Genomic DNA, 12487 nt, shown 5'->3' with positions numbered 1-12487 from the left:
ACTCAGAGACCTTTCAAGACCTACCAGTAGACCTGACCTCCATGGTGTTAGAAAGGGGGAAAGGGAGTCTTGGAAAAATGTTTTTATTGCTTTTTAATTGACAAATGGCAGATACTTAGTATGTATGCTGGCATTCTTCCCAACCTCATGGCCACGCAAACTAATAAACCCCTCCATTCCTCCCTCCCGATCTCTGCCAGGGCCTCTGAATCCTCTTCAACACACCGCTCTAAACAGCTACTACATGTTAGTTGGAGTTAGCAAAAGAGGTGAAACCTATTTAACCAACTTGCTCTTATTGCTGTAAAGACAAATGAATGATGAGAGAGCCCCCACCGACCAGCAGTGATGGTCTGGTACCCACTGCACAACCAACGAGGCTGGTGCCGTGGAAAAGGAGAGAGGGCTTTGGGGTCTCACATGACAGTTGCGTGTTCTGGTTCGTAAGTGACATATATCACATTTGCTCACAAATCCTCGGCCAGAATTCCTTCAGCTTCACCCAACCACTGAGATCCAGGACACATAATTCTATCATGTGCCTGGACATGGCAAGAGCCATAAGTAGTTGGCAAATAGCATTAATGATCACCACGTCCCATTTGATGCATCTCAATGCTTAATTTCTCAGCACAGTTCATTTATCAGAATGCCCTCTTGCTTTGCTCATATAATAGGATGCTTACCTTTTGTTTAAAAAGCAGAAACCTTCTTCCAGTATCTCTATGTTTAGGCAAATGATGCTCAGGATTCCCAGTGAGCACCCCTCAAGTATTTGTCCTATGCAATGTTCTACAAAGAAAGAAACAAGTAAAATTATAATAGTTTGATTCTTGACCAAATATGAGAAATGCTGCATAGTGTCTCTTCTTCTTGGGAAGTCAGAGTAAACATTAGCACATTAAGTATCCTGCTGAGTAGTGCTGTAAGGAAACTTATTTTACTTCATTTCATTCAGTATTCCTTAATCATTTTTGACCAGGAGGTTGTTTTTCTGTGTGGTGTCTAATAACATCTCATGGACCCAGCACTCTGGTGAATCACTGTAGCAATCACTGTAGTAGGTACATGGAGACTTTTATGAGCGTGGGAGGCATTGAAACAGCGAAGACAGTTTTACCACATGGCCTTAGCCAGGACTTCTACTTTATAACTCTGTGACCTTGGTTATATAGTTGCACCTGTTCCGTTTCAACTTCTGAATGTGGAAAAACGGGCATGATAGTATCTACTTTAAAGGACATAGTAGGCAGCGAACAAATATTATATATTCTTTCTTTCCCCTTCTGCTATTATTTACTTTACCCATAAGTTTAGTTTCATATAAGCAGAACTCTTGCCAATTCTGATTCTCTTAGGATAATCAACACAGGATTCCTCTGCCTGGAAGAATACACAGAATCATGTGTGAAATTTAAACCAAAGAATCCGCCGCCGCCAGGCCGCAGGCGCCTTTTTCCTTTTCCTTTCTTTGCAAGCAGCCTGTTTACTTCTCCCTGTGAATGTAGTTCTCACCTCTGAGCGGCCAGTGCAGTGAGGGATTCTGGGATTGCTCAGGGTGGATCTGCCTAGAGCAGGACTCCTGGCTTCTCTGCCCACGGGTGATTGACAGCTCACTGTATCTTTGGCCCAAAGTGTTTTCCGGGACAAAACATGGGAATTCTTATAGATATTCATGCTTGCCTTGAGACCCAGGTAGGATCAGAGTGCTACCATTATCTTAATCACACTGTCCTGGAATTGATCACATTCTGAAAATCAAATTTGCTTAAAATTGTATCCATGCCATTTATGCTTATGGTTGATGTATATCTCATGGTCTTCATTGAGTTATTGAAATGGTTATGTTAATATCCAGTAAAGAAAGATGTGGCCCAAACTGGCAAGCTGCTTCATCAGAATTGTGTTTCTTAATTTTGGGGATTAATATTTCTACCTTTCGTGCCTATATTAATGAATAGTAGATTATTTATTAAGATGCCACCTATTTGGTACACAGCTCCACAACTGTGCTATTGGCATTAAATAAATTGAATCTTCTCTTTAAAAATACCTCACAACCCATCCTGTTGTTTTTGAAGTGACATTAAGAATTACTTTAAATAGTAGGTCTAGGATTATTTGTTAGAGCAATTAATTCATTACAAGGGTCTGCAGAAGTCATCTCTGCAAGCAGAGAGGTTCCTTGCATGTCACTGAACTGATTATTGATCTGCAGTAGAAATGAATATAGACTCTTCTTTATTATTAGTCTAGAAGAATGAGTAATCCTTTGTCGTGTCATTTGATACAGACTTACTCCATATTCACATATACACATGCTAACCAGCCTCATCAGAATCAACGATATTTTGATGGTTTGATTTATTTTAGTGACTTTTATAATCAGAATCCCTAGGATAGATCGTATATAGAAAAATAAATGGGAGCAAGTCTGAGAATAATATTCTGCTGTCTTCTTGAATTAATCATCTAAATTAGTACATTTCCATTTCTCTGTCACCACTCTGTACTTAAATATTTCATATTTGTCATGGAAATGCTTATACAATTATTTTTTAACCATCAATTATTATCCTTGATGAGCAAGTTTTGAACTTATCAAATTAATTCTGAATAAAAAGTGTAGCAACATAACGAACATTTGATGCAGTTGGGCAGAGTCTCACTTTCACAAAATCTCACTTTGTTCTTGACTCCACCGGGCCTTTACGGTTGATTCCATCATTCATGAGGCCGTAGGGGAGCCACAGAAAGGTCACATCCATCTCGTGTTCCATGCCCATTGGTGGTGACGGCTCAGAGGACAGGATTGACAAGGATTCTGAGTCTCTATGGATCAAAGAGAGAATTATGCAGTCGAATGTTGCTATCTGCCAGAGGTTTAGCATTAGAACATGTGGCTGAGGTGCAACATTTTGTCATCTGACGTGTTATAAAAGTAACTTTGGTTTGGGAAGCCAAACAGCTGAATTTCAATTCCACTTGTGTCCCTAACTGTGTGACTTTGAACAAATCAATTAATGTTTCTAACTCCCATTTTTTTTTTCCAACAAGGAAACTACTAGAGTAGATAATGTTTAGGATCCATCACAGCTCTAAAATGCCTTGGTTGTATACACTCACTAGGACATGCAAGATACCTTGGGCACTTGTTAATTTGCAAAATCCCCAGAACTTCTTTCAGAATTACCAACTTTGGTAGATTGTTATAATAATGCCCCCTCGCAACTACATGAATTTGAGTGCTCACACCTCTTTTCAATGTGGTCTTTCCCCTCCTCCTATCAGGAGATGGAATCTACGAGCATGGAGAGTAGAGGCCCAGCGCACCCACCTGAGCCAACTGAAAGCAGGTGCATGAGTGAGCCCAGGTGGGGCCAGCAGCAAAAACTACCCACAGAATCATAATAAGAAAACAAATGAAGGTTATATTAAGCCCCTGTGTTTTCAGGGAAGTTCAGTATGTGGCCATAGATAACAGATACAGAAGTTCAGAAGTCAGTCAGTGGATCTCCTGGGCTTGGAAGGCCTGACAGTAGCATCTGGCTATCAGCTGGGGGATCTCAGTTCTCCTCCATGTAACTCTTATTCCCCAACAGGCTGGCTGGGCTGTTCACAGCATGCTTATCTCAGGGTCCAAGAGGACGAAACCCAGAAGATCCACATTCTGTTAATGCCTAAACATGGAAAGTCACAAGCAACACTTCTACCACATCCCACTGATCAAAGCAAGTCACAGGCCAACCCAGATTCAAGGGGAGGGGACACACACTCTACCTCTCAATGCAAAGAGGAGCAAAGTCACTTTGCAAAGGGGCATATAGGATGGGAAGGATTCTTGGAGTAATATTTGTAAATAATCTTCCACAGCAACTTGAGGTACTTGACTAGTGCAAAGATTCCATCTGATTTCTTTCTTTAACTGTGTGTATTCTGGGTTTGCTGTGTGTCAGCAAGAGTTCACCGCGGGGCCTGGCTTATTGTCATAACACTATCATGGGGCAAAAAACACTAAGTGTTTACATCCAAAAGGACAGAGACAGTCACTTCTGGGTTGGTGGTGAAAGTGGAGAGGAAGAGGGGTGAAAAGGCATTACCAGCTTTCTAGTAGTCCTTGGTGATAAAAATGATGCTATGAGGAAGTCAGTGACTCCCAGTAATTAGACTGTCCAAAAGTAAAGGGATTTTTCAGTGTGTCTGACAGTGTAATCCATTGGCATCGATCGTAATATCTAACCTTACTTGAGTCTGGCAGCCCGGGGTAGCCGAAGTTACCTTGAAGCAACCCAAGTTCAAAGATGGAAAAGGGCCAAAATGCAGGCTCTGCATCTGGACTTGCTTCCTCCCGCTGATCCCCTGGTGCAAGGTGGTTCTCTCATTTCTGATGTGCTTGCTCACAGGTCTCTGTTAGGATGAGAGCATACTCACCACCTCCTCTGCCCAGCACCGAGGCCCTCTTCCACCAGGGGATTGCATGTTGCCTCTGCTTTCTTCATTCAAGGCTAGGTGTTTCAAAGCCTTTAGCAGTTTTGCATAATATCTTTGAATTTCATGAAATCCCTGATTCTCTTCCATGAAGAGAGGGACTCCGGGAATGGAGGGCATACTTTTAGTAAGAGGGTAAGCAGAGACTGGTCATGACAGTTATAAAAAGCACGCATCACAGAGCTGTGGTCGGTAAGAGGGATTTGGGAATCAGGCAGGCTTGGGTTGGAGTCTAGTGTTAGTCTTACATTTGGTATGTGCTGTCTTGCACAAGTTTGTTATTTTCTATAAGTTTCAATATCCTCAAATGCAAAATAGGAATTATAAAAGTGTTTTATAAGTTGGTTGGAAAGATTAAGTAAATGCAAGTACATATATAAATGAAAGAGTGATGTTGGTCAAAAGAGGAATGCCTGACAACTAACCATAAGTTATTAGACCATTTTCAAGGACTGAATTGGTCCAAATTTGGAGAAATAGTTGCTGGTTTTAGAAAATTGAAATGCAAGCCCATCCTGAACAGTTTATCTAACCCCTGGGCAGAGTTAGAGGCTGCCTCCTCTGTGCTCGCACAACATTCTGTACTGATTTCTATCAATGGCACTCATCTGTGTTGTAATGATCTGTTTACACTGCATGACAGTTTGGGACATTAGAGTGTGAACTCTTCAAGGTCAGTTACTCTGCTGTATTCATCTTGGCATCCTCAATTGTAGTACAAGCCCTGGACTGAGAGAGGCTTTCGTTGTGGGATGGATGGATGAGCCAGTCAATCTTGTTTGAATTACTCCCCCGTTTGTAAAGTCCCCTCTAGCTCTCATCTGCAGTAAGAATTCTTCTCTGACTTTCCTCTACTACAAGGAATCTCTGTTGACTGAAGGAACTAAATTGTAACTGTTATCTTTCTTTTCTTTTACAAAACATTATTGCTAAGTGGATGTCTCTACTGTAGATGGCAGGGAGAGACCAGATTCCATGTGCTAATCTCTTTCACAGGTTTTCATGTGTGAGGTGTGTGGATCAACATATATTAAATTCATTTAATATGTGAATCCTCCCTTCCACTCACTCTAAAAATAAATGGGGGGAAAAATCCTCAGGTAAGGATTGACAAAATAAATTCATTTGAGTAGATTAACCTTCTTTAAGGTTATCATTGCATGTTGGCTAAAGAGTCTCTTCAGAGGTGTTAATCTCAAGCAACACAGGAGAAGTGTGTTTTTATAGCCAATGTATGATATGGGAATTGTCCATTAGCAAAGCCTAAGAGTCTCCATATTAAATTACACTGCATCTGTGATATTACCTTAAAATCATTGGCATATAAACAGTGGTAGTAGAATTATAAGCACTGTCTGCTCTTCTTCAGAATTAATTTGCTTTCCCTGAATTGTTTGTCTAGGAGAAACATGTAGCACATACCTACCATCTTCCAGCAATATGGTGTTTTCTTCTGAGGCTTACGCACTTATTTTGAGAAAGTACTTTATTCTCAGATGAATTTGTAAATAGCACACGGCTTTGGTGTTCTTGCTTGTTTGCAGATGATATGCTGCATTTTCCCAATTAGAGATGCCAAAAATGCCTTTGGCTTGCGTTGGGCAGAAACACTCATGATTTATTTCATGGTGTCAATAGCATAACATTTTCTGGTTGTGATTGCCCGAGTGTGTGCGTGTGTGTGTGTGTGTGTGTGTGTGTCATTGCTCTTGAAAGTATCAGAAGCATTGTAGAAGGTCATGTGTGTATGCGTTTGTATGCATAAGTGTGTCTATGTATATACCCACACATATCTGATGATTTCAAATAAAAATATGCTTTATCAAGCTCAGATATTTTTCTTGGACAGTTAAATTTTGTGAGATACTCTAATCTTCATCTAATATGCTATTAAGCTAGCATTACAGTCCTCAATTTAGGGAAACAAGAATAGGCCCCCAGTACTTCCGATTTCCCTTAGCTCTTTTGAATATGATTCCTCTAATCTGGAGTTGACACTTTAAGGCCCCTGGGCCAAATCTGGCCAGCCTCCTCTTTTTGTTTATAGCCACACCTATTAGTGTTTGCATTGTCTATGGCTGCTTGGGCATATGGCCCACCAAACCCTAAATATTTACATCTGGTCCTTTGCAGAAAAAGTTTGCTTACCTGCTCTAAATCCTTTATGAACCCGTTTATATGTCCAGGTAGCCATGGACTGATCTATCCAATTCGGAGTTTACTCATGGTTACCCTGGAACCCTTGCCTTACCAAGGTGCCCCAGGTGTCCCTGCTTCTATGTGTCATCTGTGCCTCCCCCAGGACTGCAGCCCTCTGCCTCAATGCCTGCAGCCTGGCCTGGAGGGCAAGAGCAGCTTCTTTCTCTCCTTTGCTATCTCAGAGCCTCACATAGTGTCTACACTAACTGGTGCTCACAGTTTGCTGAGTGAAAAAATGAATGACATTTCCTATTCATAGTATAAAGCAGTACTTTTCTATACATAGTTTATCTGAGATTCCGAATATTCTAGAAACCACTTCTTTCTAATTATAAAAGGATATTTAAAAAGGATTTTACCTTCATAATTATATTTCCTTTGGGCTCATATGAAAATTAGTTTACATTACAAATGAGTTTACATTTCCTTAGCTCTCATCCAACATTAGTTCTAACTATGCTGCATATTAAGGATAAATCTCTTTGAATTAAAAAAAAATCTTGCAAACTATCCCAATCTTGTATAGATAATTGAAAAGTAAGTGAATTTCCTCAGGGTTCTAGTACTCCAAGGTGACTGATATCGGGATCTGGTTTATTATTTATTCATTCATTCCAGCAATACTTATTAAATGTCTCTGGTGGTATAGGTGGTGATGAAATATCAGTAAACAAGACTAAGTTCTCACTCTTGTCAAGTTTATTTTCTCACCTGGGAAGGTGGCAACCGACCAAGAAAACTACCAGCTGGTGGCAAAGGCCAAGGCAGGATGAACATAGTGATGTAAGAGTGAGTAAGCAGGTAGCAGTTTAAACCACCCAGCAGTTAAGTGTCCCACTGAGGGAGCGGCATTGGAATCAGAATCTGAATAATAAGAAAGAAGCGACCATATGCATCTTAGGAAGAACACACAGCCAAGATAAAGGCTGTATATCTAGGAAGGAGCTTACTGTGTTTGAGGAACAGAAAGAAAGCAAACGTGACAGGTGCACAGTGTGCAGGAGAGGGTGGGGAAGGGGAGGTCGGGAGGTGGGTGGGCATTAGTCAGGATGTGGCCTGTGGTGAGGTTTAGGGAGAGGCTCTTTTCTGCTATAGCAGTGGTTCTCAACCTTCTGGCCCTTTAAATACAGTTCCTCATGTTGTGACCCAACCATAAAATTATTTTCGTTGCTACTTCATAACTGTAATGTTGCTACTGTTATGAATCGTAATGTAAATATCTGATATGCAGGATGGTCTTAGGTGACCCCTGTGAAAGGGTCGTTCGCCCGCCAAAGGGGTCGCGACCCACAGGTTGAGAACGTCTGTGCTATAGCTTTAAAGCAGGGGTGGGGAACCTTTTTGCTGCCAAGGTTTGGATATTTGGATATTTATAACATCACTCATTCACAGGTCATACAAAATTATCAACCTAACAATTAGCCTGCTATATTTGGTCAAACATTTAATGAACTCACCCCTAATGCCTTGGCAGGGCCAGACCAAATGATTTTATGGGCTTTATATGGCCCGCAGGCCAGATGTTCCCACTCCTGTTAGGAACTGAAGGACAGTGGTTGGTCCTGACTTTCTGATTAGAGTCTAGAATGGCCCAGGGAGTGTGGCTAGTCAACCTGCTACTGGCCAGGTCAACTACTCACACAGCCCAGAACTCCAGAACTTCAACCTCTGTAGCTCCAGACCCATCAACTGCCTCTAGAGTTGTGTGGAGCCCACCTTTGCAGCCACTTCCGGGTTGAGTTGCCTCTTTGGCCATCCTCTAAGTTCTAACAAAATGAAGAAAAATGATCATCCATCACCCATATGAACACTTCACCCATATGAAAAGTGGTCTTTATTTATCTTATTATTTGCATAGAAATGTGTGTGTGTTATGTGCAGATAAAATGACTTATTAACAAAGGGTTGGGTTGCAGAGTATGTCCTAGTATATATCAGGTCAGTGTTGCTAAATAGGCTAGTGAAAAATAGGCACCTAGATGAGAATGTGTTTAGCCTATTTAACTGTTTTGTGACATGTTGTATTACCATCATTAATGTTTAATTAAAATAATAAATATATGTGATGTATTACTCTCTGGTTGGATATACTGCACAGGATGAAACATCTGACAAATTCAGACATTTTTTATTTGGTTCCATAAGTATTTTAAATCATTAAACATTTGGACAAGCCAATCCTTAGCATCAGATTCACCAAATGGACAGATAATACGATAAGATTTTTTATGATACTGAGAAAACCCTTTCAGATGTCATTGATATGACTAAAGTTACAAAGATTGTCAGATTCATCCCACCAGTGTTCACAGTAAGTAATTGTTTAAATAAAATGTTGTTTCTTCCCCACCCAGTTTCTTTGTGTGGATGGCTGGAAGCGTGCAGGGCCCTCATCTTGCTGTGGTTTGATAAAGTCAGGGCCCAGGGTGGGTGTAAATTAATGCAAGAAGGAGGAAGATGGGGAAAGGTCTCCTTGAACAAAGAAAAGCAACTAGTGGGAGTGGAGACTGGCGATCTGCTAAAAGGAAATGAAAGGAAATTCTTCATTTCTAAACGGTTCAATGACCCATGATAATAAAACAGCCCTGCCAAAGGATAATTATCTTTCTAAGTATCAGATGCCCTGTGGGTGAAGGCCTCCCTTCTCTCTTGAAAAATGAGCTCAGATTAAACAAATGCTCCTTTTCCTAGTTTACTGTTGACATGAACTTCCTGATTATGAGAAAAATTAATCAGCTTTCCCTCTTTTTTTCCTCTTTTCTTATGGAAAGCAGAGCTGTCTGGCTGAGCTCACTGCATCAATATTGTGATGGGCTAAAATGCTCAAGATTGTAGAATTGTGGTTTTATTATGACCTTTAGCTGCTTAGCTCCAGGCAGCAGCAGGTTCTCTTAAAACAAGAAAAAAGGAAAAAAGAAACAGAAAAGAACACTAAAGTGCTTTTTACCGCCTGCTGGTATCTAAAAATTAAACAAAAGTTAATATACCTTTTTTTTTCCAAGTCCTCACCCGAAGATATGTTTTTATTGATTTTTTGAGTGAGAGGAAGAAAGGGATGGAGGCAGGGAGAGAAAAAGGGAGAAAAACATCAATATGACAGATTGCCTCCCCTACACACCCTGACCAGGAATCAAACCTACAACCTTTTGGTGTATGGGATAACCAAGCTACCAACCAACCAAGCCACCAGGCCAGAGCAAAAGTTAACATAACTTATGTGTATGCATATGTGTGCATAAGTGTATATATGTATATATCCATACATATATGATGATTTCAAATACAAAAGATAACTGAAGTTTTATTAATGATGTTACATTAAATATTAATTTGCTATCAACAAATGATCAAATGTGTATACCATTTTTCTCTAGATCGTGTTGCTTGTTCAGACTAATAATGTAAATATGTTGACTTGTCTAACTTATAGAATGCATTAAGATACTTTTACAGTGGGGCCTTGACTTACGAGTTTAATTCGTTCCATGACGGAGCTCATAACTCAAATTACTCATATGTCAAATCAAAAAGTGAACGAGTGAGACACGTGATGCTGGGCTGATGTTGTGGCGTTCACTGTGACGTTCACTGCGCCAACTAGCGGTGGGGTATCTGAAGCTAGCTAGTAACCCGAATTTTAGCTCGCAACTCAAAGCAAATAATCGGCCGAGAGACGGCTCGTATCTCGAAAAACTCATTAGTCAGCACACTCGTAAGTCAAGGCCCCACTGTATTTGCAACAGCAGGGAATCCTCTTAGTAAATTAATGATTTACCTTTAACTGCCTTCTTTTTTTTTTTCAATACTTTTTAAAAATAATTATTTTAGTGAGAGAGGAAGGGAGAGGGAGAGAGAGGAAACATCAATCGGCTGCTTCCTTCACACCCCTTACTGCAGATCTAGCCCACAACTGGGGCATGTGCCCTGACCGGGAATTGAACCATGGGGCATTGCTCAACCAACTGGGCCTTTTAACTGCCTTCTTGAATTCTTAATAATCAGTTTGCAGAATCCTTGTCATAAATTGTTTAACCACATGATACATCTATTGGTTATAGGTGAAATGCACTATATGTTTTCAGAATGTCTATATTGGTTTTAAAAATAAAATAAATAAAACTACTATTATATTTTCATTACATATTTCTTCAAAGAGATATTGAAATTAAAATTTTAATCAGGATGCTCTTGTTTGAGACACCAACTGGCTATTCTAGTTGCTTTTCCAGCCCAGTACCTTGGGCTGCTTAAGAGGCCAGAGCTTTAGAATAAGGTCAGGAAATAATAGACCGGAAGAAAGCTTGCCTCTTGGCATAATTATCTCAGCCAGCACTCCAGTCTCTCTGAAACACTAATGTTCCTGTTCTTCTAAGAATTTCTCCAGCTCATCCCAGCTTCTCCTTCACAGTGCAATAAACCATGTTTGTAAGTCTTCTTTAAACCTCTTAGAGTTTGGTGGTTGATAAATATTTGTTTCTTGATTTTTTTGTCTTTGAGAGTTCAGAGACAAAAGGGATGGGGATGTAATCCTGTGGGCATACACTTTCTGGGAAAACAGCAAGCAGAGTGATCCTTAACAGACCTCCCTGCAGATGTCCTGGTGTGTCCCCTTCGGCCAGTGGAGCGCTTCCGAGATCTGCGTCCCGATGAAGTGGCTGATATGTTTCAGGCAACCCAGCGGGTCAGCACGGTGGTGGAAAAGCATTTCCAGGGGACTTCTCTTACTTTTGCTATGCAGGTGAGTGAACAGATGCTCAGAGATTAGTTTTCTTCCTTTTCAAACCCTAGCACTGGGCGTTGCCCCCCCCCCCCCCCCCCCCCTTTGAACTGGCCAGCCTACTGGGAAGGTGGCTGTGGTTATTCATGTCTGACATAATAGCAGAAAAGGATAGAACTTATCCAGGACCACCCTACTGTCCACGGACCCCACGGTAGACTGTGAAATATCAGCTGAGATCATGTCGGCAGCATTGCTTACAAGAAAGGTGGGCGTCACGGACATGTAACCTAATGGGCTTCCCAGCATTCCATACCTTTCACTAGAGCTAGGGCTGGGTGAAACATTTTCATTCCATGGTGACTGTGTTTTAAACACTGCCTGGTTTAGCTCTGCTCAACTTCCAGTCGAGTTGAGATATGCAAGTTAGGTGGGGCCTGGCCTGCAGAGAGCAGACCTTTTCTCTGTCCATAAATCAAGTTTCAGTGATTGATTATGGGTTGGTCAGACTCTACATGGATTGAATAGTTCGTGTGGCCAGCCGCCTGGTAAAGAAATGAGACCCCTGATCCTTGGAGACCCTCAGGCAGAGGTGAGTCAACACTTGTCAAACGGTGCCCCGTGGGTATCAACACATAGTAAAGTCCTTGTAGCCTTGAAAGTTGGTGACTCTACAATAACCCTTTGGGGGAAAAATGGATTATGGATTATTCCACAACATGAGACCTTGTACTCAGTGCTTTAGCTGAAATGAATAGTTAACATCCTTCCTCTGCCCTCCTCCGCTCTCTACCAAATGGAACAGATAAAGAAAATCAAGGTTTTCAGGTTATGAAAGGCTCTGACTAGAAATGCTCATCTGCTTCTCATAAAAAATTCTTTTTGGCCACTATGTCTGTGTTAATAGAATTTAAACTTCCCTGTAAAACCCATGTGTGTGTGTGTGTGTGTGTGTGTGTGTGTTGTATGTCAAACCATTTGAATCTCCTCAAACAGTTAGGGTCAGGGTGGGGTGATCAAACTTATGCTACAAATCTTGTTTCCAGAGGAATTGAATGAAGGCACCCGGGGAAGACAGCTGTC

General features: G+C 41.0%; 1 protein-coding gene across 6 annotated transcripts in view; it reads left to right on the top strand.

Annotated features, from left to right (window-relative positions):
• FHIT (fragile histidine triad diadenosine triphosphatase) overlaps window positions 1–12487 on the top strand; it is a 1340207-nt gene that overhangs the window by 1084121 nt on the left and 243599 nt on the right. For all 6 annotated transcript variants that reach the window (XM_070391629.1, XM_070391628.1, XM_070391627.1 and 3 more), the window contains one exon: window positions 11280–11425. In XM_070391629.1, the coding sequence (XP_070247730.1) occupies window positions 11280–11425 (146 nt within the window). The remainder of the gene's footprint in view (window positions 1–11279; window positions 11426–12487) is intronic.

Source organism: Myotis yumanensis, unplaced genomic scaffold (genome assembly GCF_028538775.1).
Source record: "Myotis yumanensis isolate MYYU_CA2020_CCGP unplaced genomic scaffold, mMyoYum1.0.hap1 SCAF_14, whole genome shotgun sequence".
Classification (NCBI taxonomy): Eukaryota; Metazoa; Chordata; class Mammalia; order Chiroptera; family Vespertilionidae; genus Myotis; species Myotis yumanensis.
Note: the sequence above shows the minus strand (reverse complement) of the source record. Positions and strands in the feature narration are given on the sequence as shown.